The 23969-nt window shown below is 48.2% G+C and overlaps 11 protein-coding genes across 11 annotated transcripts; 3 read left to right on the top strand and 8 right to left on the bottom strand.

Moving 5' to 3' along the window:
* Positions 1 to 67: 67 nt before the first annotated feature.
* KY384_007609 (uncharacterized protein) lies at positions 68 to 1833 on the bottom strand (the record flags this gene model as incomplete). The annotated part of the gene is made up of 4 exons (XM_044816100.1): positions 68 to 337; positions 481 to 936; positions 987 to 1450; positions 1506 to 1833. 4 exons carry the CDS (start codon positions 1831 to 1833, stop codon positions 68 to 70), a joined length of 1518 nt encoding a protein of 505 aa, XP_044666740.1.
* A 360-nt stretch (positions 1834 to 2193) lies between these two features.
* On the bottom strand, positions 2194 to 3802 carry KY384_007608 (uncharacterized protein; the record flags this gene model as incomplete). The annotated part of the gene is made up of 2 exons (XM_044816099.1): positions 2194 to 3026; positions 3073 to 3802. 2 exons carry the CDS (start codon positions 3800 to 3802, stop codon positions 2194 to 2196), a joined length of 1563 nt encoding a protein of 520 aa, XP_044666739.1.
* Positions 3803 to 4330: 528 nt separating this feature from the next.
* KY384_007607 (uncharacterized protein) lies at positions 4331 to 5245 on the top strand (the record flags this gene model as incomplete). Its single annotated transcript, XM_044816098.1, has 3 exons — positions 4331 to 4384; positions 4485 to 4791; positions 4845 to 5245. The coding sequence occupies 3 exons, from the start codon at positions 4331 to 4333 to the stop codon at positions 5243 to 5245; spliced, it is 762 nt and encodes a 253-aa protein (XP_044666738.1).
* Positions 5246 to 5362: 117 nt separating this feature from the next.
* VMA8 (H(+)-transporting V1 sector ATPase subunit D) lies at positions 5363 to 6216 on the bottom strand (the record flags this gene model as incomplete). Its single annotated transcript, XM_044816097.1, has 4 exons — positions 5363 to 5653; positions 5707 to 6032; positions 6083 to 6093; positions 6146 to 6216. 4 exons carry the CDS (start codon positions 6214 to 6216, stop codon positions 5363 to 5365), a joined length of 699 nt encoding a protein of 232 aa, XP_044666737.1.
* A 464-nt stretch (positions 6217 to 6680) lies between these two features.
* SYF1 (pre-mRNA-splicing factor syf1) lies at positions 6681 to 9223 on the top strand (the record flags this gene model as incomplete). The annotated part of the gene is made up of 2 exons (XM_044816096.1): positions 6681 to 6710; positions 6764 to 9223. 2 exons carry the CDS (start codon positions 6681 to 6683, stop codon positions 9221 to 9223), a joined length of 2490 nt encoding a protein of 829 aa, XP_044666736.1.
* Positions 9224 to 9417: 194 nt separating this feature from the next.
* On the bottom strand, positions 9418 to 13716 carry KY384_007604 (uncharacterized protein; the record flags this gene model as incomplete). The annotated part of the gene is given in 3 exon segments (XM_044816095.1): positions 9418 to 11023; positions 11073 to 11363; positions 11381 to 13716. The coding sequence occupies 3 exon segments, from the start codon at positions 13714 to 13716 to the stop codon at positions 9418 to 9420; spliced, it is 4233 nt and encodes a 1410-aa protein (XP_044666735.1).
* Positions 13717 to 15414: 1698 nt separating this feature from the next.
* ANP1 (Mannan polymerase II complex anp1 subunit) lies at positions 15415 to 17361 on the bottom strand (the record flags this gene model as incomplete). Its single annotated transcript, XM_044816094.1, has 4 exons — positions 15415 to 16104; positions 16153 to 16472; positions 16526 to 17208; positions 17282 to 17361. The coding sequence occupies 4 exons, from the start codon at positions 17359 to 17361 to the stop codon at positions 15415 to 15417; spliced, it is 1773 nt and encodes a 590-aa protein (XP_044666734.1).
* Positions 17362 to 19124: 1763 nt separating this feature from the next.
* KY384_007602 (uncharacterized protein) lies at positions 19125 to 19605 on the bottom strand (the record flags this gene model as incomplete). Its single annotated transcript, XM_044816093.1, has 2 exons — positions 19125 to 19481; positions 19534 to 19605. 2 exons carry the CDS (start codon positions 19603 to 19605, stop codon positions 19125 to 19127), a joined length of 429 nt encoding a protein of 142 aa, XP_044666733.1.
* Positions 19606 to 19931: 326 nt separating this feature from the next.
* KY384_007601 (uncharacterized protein) lies at positions 19932 to 20399 on the bottom strand (the record flags this gene model as incomplete). The annotated part of the gene is made up of 2 exons (XM_044816092.1): positions 19932 to 20255; positions 20331 to 20399. 2 exons carry the CDS (start codon positions 20397 to 20399, stop codon positions 19932 to 19934), a joined length of 393 nt encoding a protein of 130 aa, XP_044666732.1.
* A 543-nt stretch (positions 20400 to 20942) lies between these two features.
* On the bottom strand, positions 20943 to 21862 carry KY384_007600 (uncharacterized protein; the record flags this gene model as incomplete). Its single annotated transcript, XM_044816091.1, has 2 exons — positions 20943 to 21697; positions 21778 to 21862. The coding sequence occupies 2 exons, from the start codon at positions 21860 to 21862 to the stop codon at positions 20943 to 20945; spliced, it is 840 nt and encodes a 279-aa protein (XP_044666731.1).
* Positions 21863 to 22149: 287 nt separating this feature from the next.
* KY384_007599 (uncharacterized protein) lies at positions 22150 to 23957 on the top strand (the record flags this gene model as incomplete). The annotated part of the gene is made up of 3 exons (XM_044816090.1): positions 22150 to 22558; positions 22616 to 22765; positions 22819 to 23957. 3 exons carry the CDS (start codon positions 22150 to 22152, stop codon positions 23955 to 23957), a joined length of 1698 nt encoding a protein of 565 aa, XP_044666730.1.
* Positions 23958 to 23969: the final 12 nt, after the last annotated feature.

Raw genomic sequence — 23969 nt, 5'->3', positions numbered from 1 at the left:
ACGATCCACTTTGCCGAGGGCGCCCCGGACATTCTGTCCTTGATCCACCCTTCAAGTCCTCGCCTGCCTACCATGAATCTCGCCAGCCATCGTCTATTAACAGTTCCTCCAGTCTAGGATCACTCTGTACTAGCTCTCTGAACTCTGAGAAAAAATCTACGTCTTTCGGCATCAAAGCCGCGACTAGAGAAAGGGTAGCCTTGATCTCGTTGTGAATCGGCTTGCTGTGCGCGAATGATGCTTCATCGCCTCGAACTCTAAGCCAGCAAAGTACCAAGGATTCTAAAACGTTCACTCTATAATACGCCATTCGAGGCCAAACGAAGGTCAATGTGCTCTGAAGCGCCTTTAGTGTCATTGACAGTAGGCTTATGTCGGATGTCACAAATGGGCTCGCCAAAATTGTTGAATATAAGGAAAGCAGATGCTAGTGGCAAGTGTGAGTCCGAGATCGGTTCAACTTGAGATGAAAGGCAGTACCTTTGCGTGTCGGACTACATGTATGCCCATCTGCTTCACAAGCTCGATGACCTGCGTGATCAGGACCTCTGCAATTCTCGCGTATTCCCCAGCATGCGCATAACCCTTCAGAATGCCATATCGCATGATCCTGTCTAAGGAGCGCATTCGTAAGTCTTGATGCTCAGTCGTGGGGAAGCGCTCACAACCTAATCGAATGATAGCAGGGTAAGCCTCTTTTAGAAGGGCAACAGAGTCTACCTCCTTCTCTAAAGTTGGCAAATACATGAGACAAGGCATAACGGCATCTTCGAAAACTTCACCTAGTCCAGTACGATTAAGCATTGCAAAGGGTCTCATTTGTAGAAGTACTGCGAGATCGCTGCAACCGGCAATCTTGTACTTGATCGACGTGTCGTCGATCAAGGTGAGTATTGGGGGAACAATGAGCGGCCAGACGGCCTCGATGAATGTAGTCTACGATGACTCAACGTTGTACTTAGAATACCGTATCTTATCTCACTTACATCTACTTGCTCGAGCTGAAGCAAAACCCATCGCAGAATCGTTGGAACGAAAACCTCGTCGAATTTCCATGGCTTTATCATGATATCTTCGCCAGCTAATGTGGCCCTTGTTTCGCCCATACCTATGACTTTACGGGCTGATTTTGTGATTTTGGGGTGGTTCTTGACTGCAAATGCTGGCTTGACTTTTACCTCCAACAACCCGGTGAGCAGGTTTTTCCATGCTTTGCTTGTGTAAAATTGAAACGAGTCTTTGAGAAGCTCGGTTGACTTCTTGTGAAGAATAGCAGAAGTCCAAGGGTCATTCAGATCTGTGTATGAAGCTAGGAAACCGACGCGTAAGATTAAAGTATTATCCTCGGCGTCGAGCGATGGAGGCTGAAAGTGTTTCAAACACAGAAAAGTCCTGTAACTCAATACATAGAACCAAGCGATGTCCTTTTCTGTCAGGTGCAACTCTTCGTCTAGTATGCTTCTTAGGAATTAGTCAATTTAGGCTTGCAACCAGTTCCCAGATACCTTGGCTATACGGCAAAGGGTCTAGAAAACCCGATCGTGGCAATGAATTATTTACTAAGTATTTGATGACTTCAGTACTCGTTTCCACAGGGTCGCTGCCTGCAGGGCGTATTGTATACTTGATGAAGTCTTCTAGTATCAATACGTTCTCCAATAGTTCCTGCTGATTTCCCGGGGGCTGTTCAAGAGCAAGGATCTTTGCAAGGCCTGGCAGCTCGATTTCTCCAGGGTATGTGAGTTGCAAAACTCTTCTATCGTCTAGCGGCTGTCCTAAAGAGATACTGTTGATGTATGATCGCGCTGCTTGACGGAAGGAGTTGATATCCATAGTCATAGATCTAAGTCCGGAAGCGTGAAGCCTGGAACAGAAAATTGATCTGAGAATGGATCTGGTCTTATCCACCTAACCCTTCATCATCTTTCTCTGATTGAATTCAGCAAAAAAGTGGCCATTAGTGGAAGGATAGACCGGGAGGTTGAGGTCTATCGTCAACAATTGCAGTGTAATATATTCCGACTGGTAAAGGGGCATGACACAACGAACCCTTTCGGACTCCAGATCATTTTGTATCTTAATTTCGTAGATCTACGTCTTCGACGTTACTTTCACGATTCTTAAGCTCTACATCAATCCTGACAATTCTCTCTTGCCATCTATCGTTGGTCCTCCAATGTCTTGTCAGAGTCTTTACGGAGGGAAGAGCTCTCTAGCTCGATGCTTTACCTCCTCAATTGCTTGTTCCACATCAGTGGCCCCAGGATTACGAAGCTGCCACTCTACTACTATATCTAGGGCTTTTTTCATCCAAGATCCCTTTTTCGCCCTTGGAAACACAGCGGCAATCTGGTCTCCGCTAGCTAAAGGCTTCAACTGGTCCACGTCTAGTAAATCGAGAGTCTGTAGCTTTTCGAGCCAGGCAGCGTACTGACGAAGCAGTAACTGTACGTCTTGATCGCTTGGCAACTCCGAACATTCAGTCATCAGGCTGAAGATAACACAAGCCCGCCATTGGCCGCCCCATCTTCTGATAGCTTGGCCCTGACTAACGCGAAGGTTAGTGCTGAATTTTCGCTTCAGAGGCGATGTCGTTAGCGTTTCGTCCTGCACGTTGGTACTTCTCTGTGCGATAATATCTTGCAGATGGAAGACAGCGTCATCGATCAGTTTAGTAATTCTGTTGTCGGCCTTGATGCCGTCTTTCGCGGCAAGACTCGCTGGACTCGGCACTCGCTTGGTCGTTGATCCTAGGGTATTCCTTGGGGCAATGCGCCCCCATGGAATAAAGCATGTCATTGTCCAGGCGAGGTACGTATCATCAGCATCACGAAGCAGCAATTTCTTAATGATCTTAGCCGAAAGATGCTTCTCGTCCAAATCGTCAGCCTCGGAAATATAATGCAATGTCAGATATGCCCGTGACCAGCCGCTAGTCTCTACAGGGCCATAATCCGTGGTGGTGAAGACCGAATTGTAGAGACTGAGACCGTCGAGCAGTGCCAGCGCCACCTGAGCATTAGGGCCTATGAATTCATGAGCATTTTGATATGTCTTTAAAAAAGGACTTACCTTTCAACATTTTCATGACTTCGATACCAACTCTCTCCCGAGTAATCTTAGCTATTAATGCCTCTTTGATTGTATGATTGGTCATGGCTTGCTTATCACCAGGGTCTATCTGAAATCTCAGTCTACTAGCGAAGCGTATCGCTCGCAGTATTCTAAGCGGATCATCTTTGAAAGTCTCAAGAGGTGAAAGTGGGGTCTTTATCAACTTAGACCTCAGATCCTGAATGCCTCGCTTGGTGAAGTCTTCTACCATTTCAGTGGAAAGATTGTAGAAGAGCGCGTTGATAGTGGCATCACGGCGAAGAGCATCTTCATTCGGCGACCCGAATTCTACAATCGGGTTACGACTGTCTTGAGTGTAAGTCTCTTTGCGAAGATTGACAAGATCGACTTCCAGACCGAGAAGCTTGGTGTGTGCAGTCTCAAGATGCTTCGATTTCTCTGGGTTTGCTTTAATCTTGGCCAATTTTACATCGGCAGGATATTCGGCATGAGCATGGTGCTTGAGATACCGTTCTAAGCATTCGCCGAATCGAGCACCCGTCATGTTGTCTATGCCAACATCTATATCAGGGCTAGTCGATCCCAGCAATTTGTCCCGCACCCAACCACCTGCAAAGCGTAAAACAGGTCGCTCGCAGTTATCGGTCACATGAGCATGATTTGCGACATCAAGCAAGAGCCTTCGCAACGTCGCCTCCTGGGTGTTCAGGATTATGGGATTGTCCATTTTGATCGTATGAAAAAGCCGTACTTGACGTGTAAGAACATATTGCCACATAGAACACCTCAGAACTCTAAGATTGACCACAACCTTGACCTACATCTCTGGCAGTGACCCAAGGTTTTGCATGGCTTGAGTTGCAGGATTAAAACATTTATCGCGGGCTGAAAAGATTCCTTCTTGTGTTTTACGGCGGTATTATACTTTTAGGCCTTGTGTAAATTACCAGAAAGGATAGAAGGGTTGACTGGGGTACCGGCCAAAACCAGGGACCGGACGGTTCTCAAAATACGTATATTTTAGGGCGTCCAGGATTCAAAATACGCGGTTTCCATGGCCTAAAGACTTTTAAAGATTTTTCGCTTAAGACTCCCGCTTTTAGGGGCAGATTACAGCGCACGCTACATACTGGCTGCATATATTTGAAACCGTCCGGTCCCTGGTTTTGGCCGGTACCCCAGTCAACCCTTCTATGTGCTCAGTGCTCAGACAGGCTCTACAATTTGAACCTCACTGCATATTCCTCCTGAAGCCATGGCGGCCATTCCGCTACAGCAGGCTACTTTCAACCCCCCAAACACTACGTACGTGTCAGTACAGATGACTCAAATTGTAAATGGCTAATTACGAATAGGGTCTACGTAAGTAGCACATGTGGTTTGGCATCCCCTCCACTAACGTCTGTCAGGTCAAAAATCTCTATGAGCGTATTAAGATTGATCAGCTCAAAGAAACCCTCACAGAAATCTTCTCGGAATACGGCAACGTGATCGATGTCGTGGCAAAGAAGAATCTTAGAGCCAAAGGTCAAGCCTTCGTTGTATTTGATGATGTAGATGCCGCCAAAAATGCAATCGAAGAGGTACAGGGTTTCGAACTTTTCGATAAGCCTATGGCTTTAGACTTTGCTAAAAGCAAGAGTGATGCTACAGTCCAAAGAGAAGGCACAGACGAAGATTTCGAGGCTCATAAGCGAAAAAGACTTGCAGAGAAGGGTACTTGATGCCTTGGGCCTAATGGTATATGACTGAGTGACTGACTGGCTTAGAACGAAAACAAGCTGCTGAGGCTGCAGAAGCCGCCAAAAAGCTCAAACGTCCGCCAGCTGTGCCAGACGCCGCCACTTCTAGACCCTCAAAAGCTGTGAAGGGTGCCGGACTTAAATCGTCAAATCCAGCGGCAGGACCTGTGATCCCAGAGGAATATCTCCCTCCAAACAAGATTCTCTTCGTGCAGAATTTACCGGACGAGTATGGCGTCGAAGGTCTCACAACAATCTTTGGCAGATTTGATGGTTTCAAAGAAGTGCGCTTGGTACCCGGACGAAAAGGCATCGCCTTCGTGGAATATGAAGCTGAAGCAGGCGCTATAAATGCGAAGGAGAGCACGGCCGGTATGACCCTTGGCGACGAATCTAAGCCTGTCAAGGTCGTGTACCAGCGACAATAGTCAAGAGCAGCTGACTCCAAGGCTGGCAAATGAAAATTCTTTGCCTGAAGCATAGTGATGGCCCCCTTGCGCGCCTATTGCTCGCGGGGACAAGGCCTCCAATGTCCTGAACATTGCTTAAAAAATGACATCTGGATCTTCTTGTTCGCCGAGGATGTCGGATGGTGATTCTTCGTTCTCCTTGTCACTCGAAGCCTGCTTATTGTTCTGTTCTTCCGCTCTGGCGGCGTCACGTTGCTTGTTATTCTTGACCTTTTTCAGTCGATAGAACTCCTCTCGGTCCATCTCGTCCAGCTCAGAATTGATATAGCTGATGGTATTTTCTGTACGTGGGATGATGACATGCTCAATCGCATTGACCCTTCTGTTCACTACCTTGATGACCTCGTCAAGTATTACAAACGCGGTCTATCTTAAAGTTAGCAGAGGTCATCTTTACCCCCATTCCCTTTGGCATGTACCTGTAAGCTTGCAAGCTCCACCAAGGTCTCCACTGCGCGCGCATATGTTTCCCTGCATCTTTGCACCTGCTGACCCCCTTTCCCCAAACCAGTCAGGCTGAAGTCATTATTTTCATCTTTCGTATAGCTTTCGAATGCAGGTATGAAAACCCCTGAAACGTTCTCTTGCTTCGTTCTCACCCGGAAGCGCGCTTGCTTGGCCGACTCTTGTACCTGATAAGCGATATCGCCACCCACGGCGTATGTAACCTCTGCTAAAGAGAATGCGGCGATTTGCATGACACGTCCCATCTTCCTCTTCGCCTCATCGATCCGTCTTGTGATCTCTACCTTTCGAATCAGCAAGAGATTTAACGTGCAGCTGCATTGCGTGAACCTCGAAAGCGCCTAAGCGATTATTAGTCAAACCCATGAGCACTGAGTAGCTCAGGCATCTTACTTTGTAAGTGCCTCACTCTTTCTCTTCAATAAACTGTGGCCGGTTTCTGCGCCTTTGAGCTTGCTTTTCATAGCACCTAGAGATTGTCTGGTGGGGAAGACAGCCTCCCGATCCTGGGAAAGCAGAGGCAATCAGCATCGTGGAAGGATCCAGGCATGAATTCTTGTCTCTCACCCCTGCTCCTGACATGTCCTGTAGCCTTTTGTGATGATTACTTGCGTGAGACGTTGACGTATCTGCAGTAAAGTTTAATGAAGATGCCAAGGAGGCATGCCAACTTTTGGTAACGTATGGAAATTGCGGGCGGCCTCTGTAATTTACTTCAGGTATTCTATTTCAGAGTGCGGAGTGGGCTGCTTGCCTTTCCTAATCCACAACTCCAGGGGCTGAGAACCCGAGGGACTGCCCCGGAGCGGAAATCGCGATCAGAGCTTCAAAACGCACTGGATTCCCTACCTCCCATCTCGGCGCAAAGATGCCTTGTATCCTGCTGACTGAACGAGTCTCTGCAGGATTAAATGGTAACGCGTCAGCTATGACACGAGATTTACCCCTGTATCTCATCGTAAGTTTCTCTCCCCATTGCGCGCCCTCTCACTAACCCTGGTTGCGCTGTAGTCGGTAGATGATCAAGTGTTCGAACTAGACATCATACGAGAGCCAGCTTCCGTCAAACCATGGCTCAGATATATAGACTACAAGCATCAACATGGATCATTGCTGGAACAGGCTTTCGTCATGGAGCGAGCATGCAATCAGCTGCCACGATCATACAAATTGTGGAAAATGTACCTGGAGCTCCGGATGAAGCATCTGCGAAACAGGAATCCAGCAAAACATGGCATCGAATTTGTCAAAGTCAATGCTCTGTTCGAGAAGGCGCTCATTCTGTTGAATAAGATGCCGAAAATCTGGGAAATGTATCTTTCATTCTTGACCAAACAACCTCGAGTCACGGCCACTCGAAGAGCGTTCGACAGAGCTCTCCGTGCACTGCCTATCACTCAACACAACCGAATATGGGCATTGTATAGGCCATTCGCCAACTCAGCTTCCGGTACCACGGCTGTGAAGGTGTGGAGACGATATATACAAATACATCCGGAAGAGATAGAGGACCTCATCGAAATACTGATAGATCAAAGGCAATACACTGAGGTTGTCGAAAAGTATATTGAAATCCTAAACAACTCGAAGTTTCGCAGCAACAAGGGAAAGAGTAACTTCCAGCTTTGGAGCGAGATGGCGAATTTGATCGTCGACCACGCAAGAGAGATCGATATTCAAATAGCTTCAGATATCGACGTGGAGATGATCCTCAGGAGCGGCATTCGACGCTTTACTGATCAGAGGGGCAAACTCTGGACGGGGTTGGCAACATATTGGATTAGAAAGGGAGATTTTGAAAGGGCGCGCGATGTTTTTGAAGAAGGCATCACTACAGCGATGACAGTTCGTGACTTTACGATCATCTTTGACTCTTATACGGAATTCGAAGAATCAATCATTAGCACTTTAATGGACCAAGCGGCTGCAAGGTCCGACAAGGCTCAGTTGGACGAAGACGCAGATTTCGACTTGGACATCCGGATGATGCGATTTGAACAGCTTATGGATCGAAGACCATTCCTCGTCAATGACGTACTCCTTCGACAGAACCCGAACAATGTCAATGAATGGGAAAAGAGGATTCTGCTCTGGGGCAGCAACAAACAAGAGACTGTACAGACGTATGCTGATGCCATGAAAGCGGTGCAACCAAGAAAAGCGGTCGGCAGATTTCATGAACTTTGGCTAAACTACGCCAAATTTTATGATGAAGGAGGCGATATACATAATGCACGCATAATCATGGAAAAGGCTGTCAAGGTCCCGTTCAAGTCTGTCGCAGAGCTTGCCGAAGCGTGGTGTGGTTGGGCAGAAATGGAGCTTCGAAACGAGGATTTTGAAAGCGCGCTGAATATCATGGCCAAGGCTACTCAAGCGCCCAAAAGATCTACAGTCGACTACTTTGATGAAACCTTGTCGCCCCAACAAAGAGTGCATAAAAGCTGGAAATTGTGGAGCTTTTACGTGGACCTGGTCGAGAGTGTGAGCGGTCTAAGTGAGACGAAGAAAGTATACGATCGGATATTCGAGCTACGAATCGCGACTCCACAGACCGTAGTAAACTATGCCAACCTTCTCGAAGAATCCCAGTACTTTGAAGAATCTTTCAAGATATACGAGAGAGGTCTTGATCTTTTTAAATACCCAGTCGCCTTTGAGCTCTGGAATCTTTACCTGACCAAAGCCGTTGACCGGAAGATTAGCATCGAGAGGCTCCGCGACCTCTTTGAACAAGCGGTAGAAGGCTGCCCCCCAAAGTTTGCCAAAACTCTGTACCTCATGTATGGTAACCTCGAGGAGGAGCGGGGGCTGGCGAGGCATGCCATGCGTATCTATGAGCGGGCAACACGAGCCGTTTCCGACGAAGACAAGATGGAGATGTTCAACTTCTACATTCTCCAATCGGCCACAAATTTTGGCCTCACGTCAACCCGCCCAATCTATCAGCGCGCGATTGACGTCTTGTCAGATCGAGGAGCTAAGGATATGTGCCTCAAATTCGCCGAGATGGAGCGAAGATTGGGTGAGATTGACCGTGCCAGAGCAATCTACGGGCATGGTTCCCAATTTTGCGACCCGAGGACCACACCGACTTATTGGCAGAAATGGGAAAGCTTCGAGATACAGCACGGCAATGAGGATACCTTCAAGGAAATGCTTCGGATCAAGCGAAGTGTACAAGCACAATATAACACAGACGTCAACTTCATTGCCTCACAAGCCATTGCAAGGAGCCAGAAGGGACAAGGGGCGGGAGGCACAACCGTGGAGGCTGATAGTGTAGACGTGAATGGGCAGGAAGACGGCAGATTAGATGCCATGACGGCGCTGGAAAGGCAGACTAATGCTCCGCTCGGGTTTGTAGCAGCCAGCACTGGGCCTGAGGGTGGAAATATGCCCCAGCCAGAAAAGGCGCCGGTTGTCAACAATCCAGATGCCCTGGACATAGAGCTTGACGATGATGACTAGCGGGTATGAACTTGATCTACTAAATGTGGGGTGTTTTAGCGTACTATAATTACTGATTTTGTCATATCCATGCCTCGAAGCAGTGAGAACGCTTTGGCAGTACGTGTCTGGCAACAAGAACAAGCACCTAGTCCAAAACCGATGGAGGGAACCTGCTTAGGACTATCTAGATTCATCATGCTAATGCTAATGCTTTATTCATCTTCATCTGAGCTTGACTCTACAGTTGGCTGTCTAGCATGAGCACTTGAGGCTGTCTGTGCTGACTCTTCGGGCCCCTCAGCCGCTTGATCTCCCTGGGTGTCCTGAGATTCTCCCAACTCCCCAGCCGTAGTCTCAACACTGTTCACATCCTTGTCTATATCGTTACGAGGAAACAATTCGTCCATCAAATTAGGCAGAAACCTATCGACCCTATTCTTAGTCTCGATCCACAACTCAGAAGGCTGCTCCTTGGGTTCAGGAGGTGTGAGAATCTCACTACCAGCCATCACCAGTAGAATATTCTTTAGACTCTCTGGTATAGCCTCTTCAAGATTATCTCCCTGACCGCTATGCATGAGCCGGTCCATTGTGTCTAAGATACGAAGCCACAGCTGAAGCATATCGTCCCTCTCAGCCACGGAAGGGAGATGGTGTAGGAAAGTGCGGCCGAGAAGGTTGGCGGCCTGAAGTCTTGTCTCATTCATTCCTATTGGATCAGTCTGGTAGACTTCAGGCTTCAGCAAGCGCGATATGAGGCCAAAGAGAACTACTTGGAATATGAAATCCCATTCCTCGTCAATGGATGGGCATAGGCTGGGAGAAAGAAGGGCGGTTTGCAGGGCGGAATATGCTTGTCGGCGTATCTTGCGACAAGGGTTTAGGCATTGCGTCTGTAGCTTTTGAAATATCTGGGACCAGTATGTCATCCAAGCCTTTTCGCGATCCAATTGAGATTGCTTGATAAGAGTTGGGACTCTTTGGATCAGTTGGGATATTAGTACAACGGCTCTGTAGCCGCGAAGTACCACCTCCTTTTCACGGGGATCAGGTGACTTGGAAATAGGGTCTGCTGGACGTTGAGTCCGTCGGTCGCGCGAGTTTGGAGGCTTTCTCGAAGCTTGCTGCTCGAATGCAGCACCAATGCTGCCTGCTGTAGCAAAGTTGTCCAGCAAGGAGACAGTAGCCACGTAATTATCTGCGGTCACAAGCGTAGGATCTGACGCCACGATATTCTCAACAATCTCGAGAACAGCAGGCGCGGACTCTTGAATGGTGTGCAGATTACTCAGGATGAGCCAGAAATCTGGAGTGTTGATAATCTCGTTTCTCAACGACGTACGACTCTGCAAGCAATGTCCTAACCCTCGCAAAAGTAGCTCCGACACCGCCTCTAGAAGTGAGTGGTCGAACCTGGAGATTGTATGCAGCACCACCGGCGTTTTCACTAAAGATTGGTCACACAACTCCTGATTCGCGTTCATAAGATATAGCAAATAATAGACTGCTCGTGAGATAACGAGTGGGTGGATATTGCTAGCTTCTCGGACAACATTCTGAATTGCGTCGGCCACGGGCTCTCCGATAAGAGCCATCGAACCTCTATCTTGGCTTGCGAGAATGGTGGAGAGTTCGAGGATAAAGGCTATTGAGGGATTGTAAACTTGGCCAGCAACTATCTTCCGGCTACCGTTAGTTCTTATAGGGGTAGGTCTTGCTTGATCCTGGCGCGCCATCAGAACCACTGGCGAAGATGGCTCGGGAAGATGCTTCAGTAAAGCCAACACAAGGTTCTGCCTGATCTCGGGAGGCATGGAACTGTGCGAGTTAATCAGCATTTGTTTATAGTATCGAGAGCTGCGCTTACAGAGTCTTCGAGAAAATTCTCTGCATAGGGCACGATGCTAAGCAGTCAACTGTACAGAGTGTGCTTTCGACCTCTTCTTCGGATGGCTCTGGAGGATCATCGGCAGCATAGCTGGAAAGATAGGACGTGAAGGAAGACAACAGCCCGCTCTCGTTACGTTGTTCCCTATCTATAACATTATTCGGTGATTGAAGGGATATAGGTGATATGTCAAGTAGCTCTTCAGAGTCGAGAAAGTTTGAGGGCAAAAGCGAATTGGCGAAAAGATTAAGCCAGACGTGCACGATCTGTCTGTCATTAGCGCCTACCCACTCGCGTTACTCGTAGGCTTTACCTGTTTCCAGCCATGCTTGATGACATGCTCCTTATTAGGAATAAGCCGAAAGAGGATAGCGCATGCTAACTGAGCCTTATAATCCCGGCCAAATTTGACTGCTAACTCGCTAACCATGACACTCCTCTTCTCGACCTGGACTTCTGTGTTTAGTGATGTACTAGCGGCTATTCCAGACGACAGTGAAGACATAGAGCTCAGGCAGAAGATAATGCGATCGAGTGTCTCTGTGAGACCGTATTTGGCGCTTATCTGGGCACATTGGTCGAAGCCTAGAATGACCCGAGAGAAGACTGCGTCATCTGAAGCGGACATGAAGACATATGACAGCGTTGCGATGATTGGCCTCCATGTTGCTTGAAACATGCTAGAGTCAAATACGTTGGTATTGCAGATAGTCAAAGCACCAGCGTTTTGAGCTTTGAGAAGCAATCCCTCCCAAGTGTAATGGAAAGCTTTATCATTGTTGTGCTCGTCTGGCAGGATGATCTCGTTTGTCTTGATTGATTTGTAGATTTCTTCAAGGTATTCGGGATCAAAGTCGCTCCCTCCATTAACACCTCGTAGATTTTTTGCAAAGTCTCGGGGAGTCATACGCTTCTCCTTCTTGAGGTTTGGATTGTGTTGATCAGTGTTCAGCATGATAATCGAATAAGTGAGAGTGAATACAGCATCCTCGTTTGCAATACCCTCAATGGTGCCGCTTCCACAATATTGCTGGCTGAAAACAGTGACGATCCTTTCAATCAGCTGGGATTCACCAGGTAAGCGAAAGGAGTTCAAAAGATCTCGTAGGGCTTCGTCCACTCTCTTCCCCGTAAAATCAAAGAGGTCCAAAAAGGCCCTTAGTAATGGCTCCTGATCTCGTTTGGAGAGATATTCACCCAATTTCTTTTTGGCTATTCGCGTCGTACTTTTGAGAAATCCAGCAACGGATTGAGGATTATTTGGATTGTCTATTATTTCATTCGCGGCAAGAAAAGCAATGCCATCTCGTGGATCTGCGTTAAATCGTGTAGCGCCCTTGATAACAATTTTTTTTCGAGCACGCTGTTCTCGCAGACGTTTTATATCCGGATAACCTTCCAAATTTGGTTCATCATCAAGTCGCTCTGCAATAAACTGTATGTAAGTCAAGAGAGAATCAAGGGAAAGAGGTGGGACACTCGTTGTGCTCCAAGTAGCTGAGTCTGGAAATGCATTGCGGGAAAGGAGACCTATCAGATCTTCACACAAGTCATTGCGATCAACCTCGCAGTCGTAATTAATGAATAATTCGACAAGGTAGCCTGGTATTCGGGACAAGGCACCTATACTTTCTATCATTGCTTCTCTTGCATCGGGCTTCCTCGTTGTGCCATCCATACCCAATTGATGGCGCTCTTTGACCGGCACAGGAGTTGATCGTCCACTCGGGGCCTGTGAAGCGGCCGGTCTGACTAATTTTGGGGTTTTAGGAACCCCTTCATAAAGCTCAGGATCAATTCCCGGTTCATCGGGTATCTCGACTTGTGGGTGAAGGCACTCGACTAGATATGACAAGAAAAGCTCTTGCTGAAGTTTCAGGACTTCTCTGCAAGTAGTAATCAGCGTCCCGGCAACGCGCAACGATTCATTCAGAAGCTGAGTACTGTCGGTGCGAATTAATTGGAACAGATAGCGACACAGATCATCCTTTGCTAGAGTCGCAAGGCTTGGATGTTTAGCTATTGAAGGTCCGGCGACTTCGAGTGCAACATCAATGATCCGAAGAGCCATGACTCGGAGGGCATCATTGTGCTCCTTATTCTGAGGGCGAAGCAAATCAATCAAAACGCGAAAAAGTTCACGAATAGATTGTAAAGAATAAGGCTTGATTGCGTTGGAAAGCTCAGAGCTTGCCTCAGATTTTCTCTCGGGCTTAGTGGTGTTCTGAGCTATTGGTATAGAGTTGTCAGGGGCTGTTCCAGGGGTAAGTCCGATCAAGTGACCTTCATCCCCTTTCTTGTCCGTATTTGCGTCCTCAGGTGAGTGTGTTGTACGTTGCACATCTGACGCAGCCGGTCTCTCACCATCAAGGGTCTTAGAAGATTCCAATTGCTCGCCATTGACCTCCGGTTGCGTGTCTTGCAGTCTTTCCGAGACAGCTTGTGATGGATCTCCTAATAACCTTGAAGTACCTATCGGCGCCCCATTGACGGCAGGTCCGACCATAATGAGGTTAGAAGTTTCGGATTCATTTCGATGATCCATATCGGCGTCCGGCTCCATTCCAAAGTCTAGCGTGTTAAGGCGCTCAAATATGACTTGGCACATCTTCACCATAGACATCTCCGCTGAACGTCTCACAAGTTCAGTAAGGCGTTTCTGACAACACATACTCAGACCGGTCTCCATCATCTCACAGACACTCTCATCACCTAGTAAGTCGCCACCAGGGCCTGATATCATGCTTTCCATCAGCCTCAGAATTTGAAGGAGCACAATCTCGTCTGCTGCGGAGTCGCTTGCTTCGAACCGGCAATGGGTGACTGCAGCGGATAAGAGCTGCATCGCAAGCGCTAGTCGAACAGAGTCCGCAGCAATGATCCTATAGTCAAAGAATCTTGTGATGGCTACAATTGCCAAAGACGTGATTGTAGCTGACGTAGAGGAAGATCGTATGACTTGAAGGAAGGGATGAAGTAGTGCGGGCGTATCAAAGCTTCTGATACCTAACTTTTGTCAACCGTATTCGAGACAATGTCCTTTGAGTACATACCTGTACATCCTCGTAGGTCACTTCGTAGTCTAGCAAACGCAGACATCAAGGGATTGTCCTGCATGCTTCTCCCTTTCCTGCCTCTTCGGCCCCAATTACCCACCAAGCCATCATCGACCTCTCGCGCGCCATCTTGGATCCTGCCGATGTGACTCCCGCCTTTGTAGAAAGATGTGGGTTTCGCAAGCTGAGGAGGCAATCGAGTTGCTCCCCCGTCCACGGAGGTAGAGCTGACCCCTCCTAAGATGGCGGAAACAGAGGATTGGGCCCATCGTGCCCCTTTTCTTAGGGCTGATGTGACTGTAATACATTCTGTCGTTATCAAGGCAACAGGGTCGACTGCTATGGTAATGTCTTTCGAAGTCTGCGAGGGATGTGGAGGCGGATGATGACTCGAGCCCGGAACAAGGAGGGTCATGACCACAAAGAAGATACTAAATTCAGTGCTCTTGTCAGGTCCACAGGTGTAGCCAGCGGCGATGTTGTACAGATCCCGGAATCGTGAACACGCATGCTCGCCTCAATGCCTATCTGCAACCCAGCCAGGTTGCATATGGCCTCACATGAGCGTTCCGCCTTACGATGTCCACAAGTTCCACGAGTTTCCGGTTACGCAGGTGATGAAGAGTGCTTGTTGAGTCTATGATCCTGTAATATGGTCCAACTTGGGGGAATCAGGAGCTTGAAGACCTCCCATTGACCTTAACTTTTCACGTATTTGGACGCCGCCAAGCCTGTTAAGGAACAGCGGTCTGACGAAATAGGCAGGGGCAAGCCAGGCACCTAGATATGCAACTTTTGTCGAACACTGTCCATTGCGACTCTCTACTCGGACCAGGCTCCGAGAGCCGTTTTGTATAGAAGAGTAACTTGAAGACCACTCAAGCTCGTGAATGTCTAACAGAATTGAATTCGTCTTTTCGTGTCTATTGAGAAACAAATGTATACCAGTCGGAAAGCACCACGTTTTACAGCCCGAATAGAGATATTACCCTTACACAGATGTTCTAGCTATCCACATCATGCGCCCCTTCCCTTTCTAGGCATTTGCCACACCAGGGCGTTGCAATCGCGCTTTTCGATGCCTTCGAACCACTTGTCGCTCCTGTCTTGATGGCGCGGTTGTGATCTTGTACTCGGAGCTGGTCTCGAAAGTACCTGCCCAACTTCCTCAGACCCAGCCGAGCGATTCAGCTGGACCGCTTTAGTCGGATGCATGGCTTCACTTGTGTGAGCGGATTGGATATTACGGTCGTTCAAAATTTACTTCAGGGTTCCTTTTGAGTCTGCTTCTCTTTTGGACCTGCCTTCTCCCGACTTTCTTTTTTAGGCTTGGAGCTGGACTCTGTGTCGTCTCCTTCGGTCTCCTTCTTAGCTTTCGACTCCTTCGTGGGTCCTTTGGGGTCTTTCGTGGTCTGTTCCTTCTCGTCATCTTTCTTTTCCTTGCTTGTCGTACCGTCTTTGCTATCTTTGGTGTCCTTGCTGCCTTTGCTATCGTTAGTCGATTTCTCCTCCTTTCCATCCTTCGTAGACTCTTTTCCCTCCTTCTCCTTGCCGTCTTTACTAGCTTTGCTGTCCTCAGAGTCCTTGCCGTCCTTACTGGACTTACTACCTTTAGTGTCTTTATCTTTGGGTTGTGACGAGTCTGAATTTGATTCCGAAGATTTATCCTTCTCTTGGGCCGCCATTGCGACGTCATGCTCCTTTCTGATCTGCTCGTCTTTCTGGCTGATGTCTGCTATACTTGATTTGTCTTTATCCCATTGAGAGCCAGTTTCACCAAATTCCTCTTTGATCTTCTTGGCTCGCTCAGCTCGTTCTCGCTCCTCGTTTTCGCGATTCCTTCTCTCTTGCTCCATCTCTTCCATATGCCGGATGTCGTCCACGCTTGGCTCATACAAATGCCAGACGGTGTAGTGGGGTAACCCAACCACGGAGAATTGCATCCTTTTAGCCATCTGATCACGTTAATCGAGCACAATTTGGGGAATTGACCAATTTCTTACCTTGCCAAAGCCCTCAGTTTCAGCATGCTTTTCGAAGCTGAAAGCTGGAAAATGTACTCCAGATCGGAAGACCTTTGCCTTAGCAAGAATACTGACACCACCTACGCCATCAATCTCCATCTCCATATCCGGATCGCCGTAAGGATCTCTGAGATAAGCAAGATGCGGCCTCCAGGTCGCATATTCAGCATAGCCTTCAACAATGACCGCATCTTCGTCCAGGGTATCAGCTAGTGCCAGCGCAGTCTCCGACTCTTGCCATGAGTTCAAATCGTAGGGCTGCTCGCCTCCAAGCCAGTCTGGCAGGGGACGCCATACATCTGCATCCAGTCAGTCACAGAAAAAAAGCTTCAGGTGTCTTTGGAGGACTTACTGGGCACGATCACATCCTTATTGTGTCTCATGAGATCCTCCAAAATAGTGAACGGTGCAGTCTCAACGTCAACATCTCTCCAGTAGACCCAGCTGTGGGTTGGCCGAAGTGCAGCGCTGAGGAGCCAATTCCTGGCTTGTGCCATCAATTTCCTCCGACCAGCCTGAGCTGCAAAACCGTGCCGAGACTCCACGTCCTGGTTTACTTTTTGTCCAAAATCTTTTTCAATAACGGATATCTCCCCGTATGGTTGCTTGGGATCTGGGTCGTTCTGGAGGTCCGTGAGGAGTTGGGATAGGAGGTTTAATGTGTTGTCCCGGGAATCCGAGACCAGGAAGGCTAAATCGATGAGATGGTGGGGATACGTGAAATTGTGAAGGTGAGAGAAGAACATTGGCAAATGTGACTCTGCATCCCTCAAAGGCGCACACATGAGCACCCTTTCTTCACGTTCCCAACCCCGCGCGGTTCCTCCGGAACTTGAGAGGTCATAATAACGAACCGTCTCAAGCTGTAGCTCCTCTGGTGCCGAAAGCAACCCAAATGAAAAGACATTGGTGACCGAGCTTCGAAGTGAAGGTACAAACAACACCGAAAGGAAGAAAGAGAGCGCTCCAGCCGATGCTAATCGTAATAGAAGTTGCCTTCTCCGTCGAAGGGCAGGTTGCGATTTTGGTTGAAATCTGTTTGTTGAGTGAGTAAAATATTGCGAAGTACCCAATCTTCCCAATTATCAATTGAAGTACTGGTGCGTACCTTGAGGGAGATATAGAGATGTTTCCAGCCTCCTTCGAATACGACCTAGGTTCGTTGACATGAACGTCTCTCCTATTCATGGTCGCTGCAGGGCCGCAGCCTCTGCTGAGGCGGGCAGCGCGATAGCCTCTTAGCACTCTTCACCAGAGATGTGACCAGAAGATAGTCGCAGACGAGATTGCATAAGAAGTGTTTCTGAGAGTAGTCGAGGATTGTAAGGGGGTCGTATGTGAGGTCTGTTGTGCGTAAAGGCCAGCTTTGAGTATGTTGCTTCAAGATCGAATACGTAGTTTCAAGGCATGGAAGTGAATAGAGGCTTTCATCTAAAGGTCGAAGAGGTTACACTCGAGCAGAGATAGGAACCAGTCCAAAAAGTCGGAAAGGGAGACACCTTGTCCCAATTGGGGGCATGAGTCTTGGCATGCGCCGACCGGGAACTTCGGGCGGCCTCAAAATTAAACAAATTTGCTTGAGGGCTTTCTCCATCCTCTACCACCAAATTTCGATCGACTTCATGTTTTCAAGCGCGGATTTGAAGGCATGACTTTCAACAATGCCCCTTATCAAATATGACGACATCAAAGGGATCAGCCCTGAACGATGAAGATGGTCCTCACCGTCGACGGTGCAAGGATAGATGAATCTCGCTAACGCACAAGCATGCACATCTCGCCACGTAAGCACAGTTCTTCGTGTCCCATCAAGCGTCTCGAATCTATCGTATGAAGAAATCACACATCCAGTTCGGGCGATTCTCCGTGTGCCTTTGAACTACATGCACTACCATCTGAACATCAATTTTCTCGTCACAGCACTGTTCTTGTGGGATTGCCGAGTTGAAGCTAATTTGATAAGTCCAGACTTATCAAAAGGTATTCGCTGCGTCTCCTCAACGTCCTTTGCGTCTTTATCTACATTATGATGAGAAAACAATCATCAGTTCTGCTTCTGAACAATCATGATGATACTAATTACCAATACCAAAAATCTCTGAAGCAAAGTTACGACTGCTGTAAAGAACGAAATACTTGTGTCGTGAGGCTTCTTGCTAACTTCTGGAGGAATCATCTAGGGTCTAAGGCGATGCACTTACTTCTCAAGCGAGGTACATAACATCTGCTTGTCACCGTGAGTGTAGTATTGATGACCTCCCTGACGCAAATGAACGGGCGTCCGCTGGGCACTATGCACCTGCTGAATCTGCTTGTACGCGGAATGGTAACTTTCCCTGGAGATTCTTTCGCTGAGCTTTGGCAATCCACTGCTTTAAAAGTGGTCAGCGCTTACTCCAGGGGCTTAAAATATGGTCTTGACCTCATGTGCTCGTAAACGAGCCCTGAGGCTACCGGAGCAGGTGTTCAGACTATCACTTCGCCAGGGTCTCCAAACCCATGTGTACGGGCGGGGCTAAGTATGTCCGTACGTCGGTCTATGCCCAATATTCCACCAGCAAGGCTCGATGCAATGGGCAGAATTCATCGGGGTGGGATTGCAGTAGACCAATGCGTGCACAGCTGAGGGGATTCTGTCGTATAGCCATCCAATTGCAGAGATTCCCGATATTTTCGATTTCAAAAAGACCAAGCTCAGGTCTGCCAATGCAGCGTAAATGATATTGAGGTCGCAGTCTCGAAGACATCATCCAAGCCATTGCATCTGGCATGTTGCGTTTCTGGCCTTTGACAAAGCTGACTGCGGACCTCATAAGATAAGATATATATCTGAATGAGAAACTTCACCCTCATCCTCCACTTACCAGATCTTCCTACCTATTCAATGTTTTCCGGTCAAATATCAAAGATAGCGCATATCATTCGTGGCGAATCCTTAGTCGCTCTTCCTCCTAAGCGGCCTCCTCGTCCTCGTCCTCCAATTTCTCCTTCTTAATCAGCGGGCCACTCATACGATCATCATCATCCTCATCCTCATCGCTCTCAAACTTCCGCTTCGTTCCCTCCTTTCCCTTCCCTTTAGCACCACCCTTCGCATCAGCACCATCCTTCCCACTGACAGCACCCTTCCCATTAGCACCAACTTTCCCGTTCGTTCCGTTGATTGGCGCCGTAGCTGCGCCGGTAAGGGCCTTGATGGTGCTGCTGCGTCCTTTTCCTCTCATCGCCTCATGGATTCGTTGGAGACGCATACGTAGTGTATTCTCCTTGATGCCTTCGTAAACCTTGGCTACTCCCTTGAAGTCGACCTACGATATTTAGTCAAGGTTCTGCGCGGTCAATTGCCTTTGGGGGACATACAGATTCATTGTGCTTGTTCTGAAAGCAGACATATAGGAATTTGAAATGGTCGTCGGGAGCGAAAGGTGCCATCTCGTATCAAGATGGTATAGTATGTGCGGGCTGGATGGACGTGTTAGTGGGAGCCGGAAGTGTTGCAAATAATGAATATGGTTGAGAAGAAGTGGTTGGATGTAAGTAGATGATGAATTGTAACCGAAGACTCTTTGCTACCAAGAGAGGTGTGAATCCTATCGAGGTCAAATACACAAGGAGAGGTGAAGGTAAAGAAAGTCAAGTCAAATGTAATTACTTAGTTGAGAAGTGTTGTAGAAAACACACGTGGCTCATTCCCTGTCCATCACCCTGAAGTCTGCACTCCTAATTGCATATATCTCAGCGGGCTTGATCCGGCCATTCTAAACGCCTTCTCCTTCTTCGATCTGGACTACCTCCTCACCCAACTCCTCAACCTTTAGCTTTGTGCCTCCACGGTTCACATCGTCATCCTCATTGCCACTACCTTTTTCTTGAGCCTTACGCTTGCGCGCAGGTTTTCCAGATGCGGCATTACTATTTCCCTTACGTTTGCTTGGAATTTTTGTGGTCGTCGCTCCTCCGTCTGGTCCTGCTGCATTATCACCATGCTCCGGAACCATTGCCTTTCTAATGCGCGCAAAACGAAGACTGGCCGCGTTTTGGGTCATATCTCCAAATTCTTTGGCAACGCCGTTGAAATCGATCTAGCAATAGTTCTCAGCGATTGAGTTCCTGATGATGAAATTGCGAAGGTAGTAGGAGTGCATTCTAAGACTCACATGAGTACCGTTTTTGTGTTGTAGGCATACAAACAGAAATTTGTGGGTGAAGTCAAATGTCATTGGCATCTTGATTCTAGTATTCGAGCTATAAGTCGATTTAGTAAGAACAAGGAAGTCAAGAATATATAGCTTACAAAAGACAGTGTTCAATTTATTGACCTTGGGTTTTTATAATTTGCCACTTGATGATTGCAATTTCGAGGGGCTTTGGATCGTGCAAGAGTCTTCGTTCCTCGAAAAATGTAGGATAGAAGAGCTTAATGAATGATCAGTTGCAGTCGATGAATTAACATGTTCCTCAATTCCATTCACTGTTCGTGACCTTTGGGAGGGTTGACGAACACAAAGTGTTCGAGAGCGCTCGATAGGATGGAAGTGTTGAGATTGCAAATAGGTTAGACCCCTGTCCAATCTTCGCGATTGAGGTCTGATATGATTAATCGTGGGATTGATTGGTGAATGAGAGCCATTGATGTACTAAAGAGGAATCCGATAGATGGATCTTGCATGTTCAGCCCCCAGTCAGGCTCACTCACCTCTCATAGCTGGAAGGGACGTATAGACTTTACATTGCCAATGCATGCTTCTACACTCCCGCTGCCTTTCCCTTTATCTTTCTTGTAGGATTTCCAGTAATACAAGCCTTGCTGCCGACGCAGCCTCAACGGCATTGTCCACAAGCGTTTCGTAGTTCACAACCGTTCGCGCCTCCTCGTTCAGACTATGACCACTGTCTTTCGCCCATAGCTCAGTGATTTCGTCTCTTGATTCCAAATAAGCGACGACGCACGCGGCGATGACTGTTTGTTCCTCGGAAGGGCAAGGATCAAGCACATACGATTGCTCGTCCCCTGCATGAGCGACAAGAGCCGCTACGCCACCCGTTGCGATGTCGCAAGAGTCAATCCCCGCATCCACCATCGCAGCTGAAGCAACTGTGATGCAACCGGATAGGATGTTCATCATGTCCAGCATCCCACATGTGTTTGCACTCTCCACAACAGAAGTGTCCTGCTCGCCCTCTAGCACAGTGACAATTACATCGAAGCCACTCTTGGGCCAACGCTCGGCAAGCAGAACGCCTCGCAGAGCTGTGTCGAGATGAGCCGCAAGATCACGCTCACTTGGATCTGGGACGTAACCCTTTCTCTCTCTAGTGGCGAAGGGTGCAAATTTCACACGCGTAGACAGGATAAGCTGAGAAGAGAAGGGTGCCGAGCGCGGGAGAGGTTTGGGGCCATGAACAGTACATGCGAGTTTGAGGGCGGGTTGTCGAGAGTGAGGTTTCTTGAGATGCTGTGGGGTTGTCTCAAGCTCAAGGTAGGCTGAACCTGATGCAGATGGTGTGAGTCCGGTCTTGAGGACTACGATGAAGTCAGCTTCGGTCTGTTTGTTCGACGTTTTACGAGGTAAGAGATAGATTTAATTACATATTTTCCTCAACTCTCCCGGTAGTCGACTTCGAGCTTGCTTGGTCCCTGACACACTTGCTGCAAAGATTGGGCTGACTTTGCCAGTATGCGGGCCATTGACGCGCCGCCTGTCTGGGACCGCCGTCATTGAGGAGAATTAACATGCAACTGGTGGGCGTAGAAATCTACATGCACGCCAACGACGCTGATCTCCGAAGCTTATCCCCGGGTGCGACCATTTACAGCGTCAACATTTCACGCCGAATTTTATCATTGCATAAGTGGAATCAGTGCCGTTTCGCAGTGATCAAGCTTGAATGTGTGTTGGCTCCTCATGGACTGGCGCTACTCCGCGCGAAGAGGAAGCTCCGCGTTGACCATGGGTATATCAATTGACCAGTGAAATGTCGTCCTACGAACTCCTACATCATGGTCATGCATCAACCGACAGCCTGGTAGTCAGTGACGGCCACTCACTCGATACAAATAACGCAGCATCCGAATCCTCATCATATCTTGACGGGCCCAGGACTCCTCATGAAGAATATCAATTAGCAGATCTCTCGACGACGGGCAATGCGGTCAAGTCTGGGAATCGGAAGAGGGATGGCAGATCCTACAATGCGGACGATGACTTCAGCGATGATGCGGATACTTTGTGTGAGGAGAAACCTCGAAGGGGTAGACCTCCTACCATCCAGAGTTCCATGCCCTACACCGTGGACGAGGAGCGCGAAGTCGTAAGGCGGCTGGATCGCAGACTTGTCTTGTTTGTTGCCTTCTTGTACATGCTATCTTTTCTTGATCGATCGAGTATGTCCGAAAGGTTGCCATTTCTCCTGATTAAGATCGTCGCTGATTGATGACAAGATATTGGAAATGCAAAAGTAGCAGGGATGTACAATGATCTACACTTGAGTTCCGAGCAATTTGAATGGCTACTAAGGGCCTTTTACATCACATATGTCCTATTTGAATGGATGACCTTGCTGTGGAAGGTCTTTGCGGCCCATAAATACCGTTTGTACCCTGCCCTCTGGATCTTTGGGAAGGAAGTGACTAATGTCGCTCAGTTGCAATCGTTGTGGGATCGTGGGGTATAATTGCGTCTTTACAAGCTCTGACGTTTTCCTTTTGGTCAATCTTGATTCTACGTGCATGCTTGGGTATTGGAGAGGCGGGGTTCGTCGGCATTCCCTTCTATCTGTCGATGTTCTTCAAACGTGAGGAGTTGGCATTGAGGACAGGACTCTTCATTTCTGCGGCTCCATTGGCAACTGCGATCGCCGGTACGCTGGCCTGGATGTTAACTAAGATTGGGGACCAGGTACCGATCGCATCTTGGCGACTTTTATTCCTCCTTGAGGGGTTTCCGAGTGCCGTTGTAGCAGTCTTTGTCTGGATTAACATCCCAGATGAGCCGGGGAATGCTAAATTTCTCAACCCCCGGCAGCGAAAGGTGGCAAAGCTGCGTTTGAGAAGGGACGATGATCCAAAGGCGACAGAGCGAAAGGGTCTGACATGGAAGGACATTGGCCATACCTTGATCGATCCGAAAGCGTACCTTATGGCAGCTATGATGTTTTGCTGCAACGTGGCTTTCAGCTCACTACCGGTGTTCCTTCCTACCATCATTAATGAAATGGGCTATTCCAGATTGAGCTCACAAGCGCTGTCTGCACCACCCTATTTCGTTGCCTTCTTCACCGTCCTTGTCACTGCCTGGCTTTCAGATTCATACCGTGTCCGCAGCAATTTCGTCATATTCCACGCCTTGCTGGCCGCATCGGGGTACACATTGATGGCTGTTGCAGGAACCAACGAAGCAGGTCCTTTGATCCGGTACATAGGTGTCTATCCAGCGGCGATGGGCTTCTTCTCCGCCGTGACGATTATCATCACCTGGGCACTCAACAATCAAAAACACGATACAGGCAAAGCTACGGGGCTATCCATCATCCAGTATATAGGTCAGCTGGGGCCTCTAGTAGGCGTACATCTCTATCCTCAAAGCGACCGTCCCTACTTTGTCAAAGGCATGGCAACTTGTGCGGGTTTCATGGGCATGGTGGCAATACTAGCTGTTGCGATGAGGCTGATTCTGATGTCGAAGAATCGAAAACAAGGCATAGCCCAAGAACGAAACGAGGATGAAGGTGACGCGCTCGTTGGCTCACAAAGAGCGGGCGAGCGTTTTGTCTTTATTATATAAAATCTTATCCGC

Source organism: Bacidia gigantensis (assembly GCF_019456465.1).
Source record: "Bacidia gigantensis strain McMullin 20006 chromosome Unknown contig_278, whole genome shotgun sequence".
NCBI lineage: Eukaryota > Fungi > Ascomycota > Lecanoromycetes > Lecanorales > Ramalinaceae > Bacidia > Bacidia gigantensis.
This window is presented reverse-complemented; position numbering and strand designations above follow the sequence as displayed.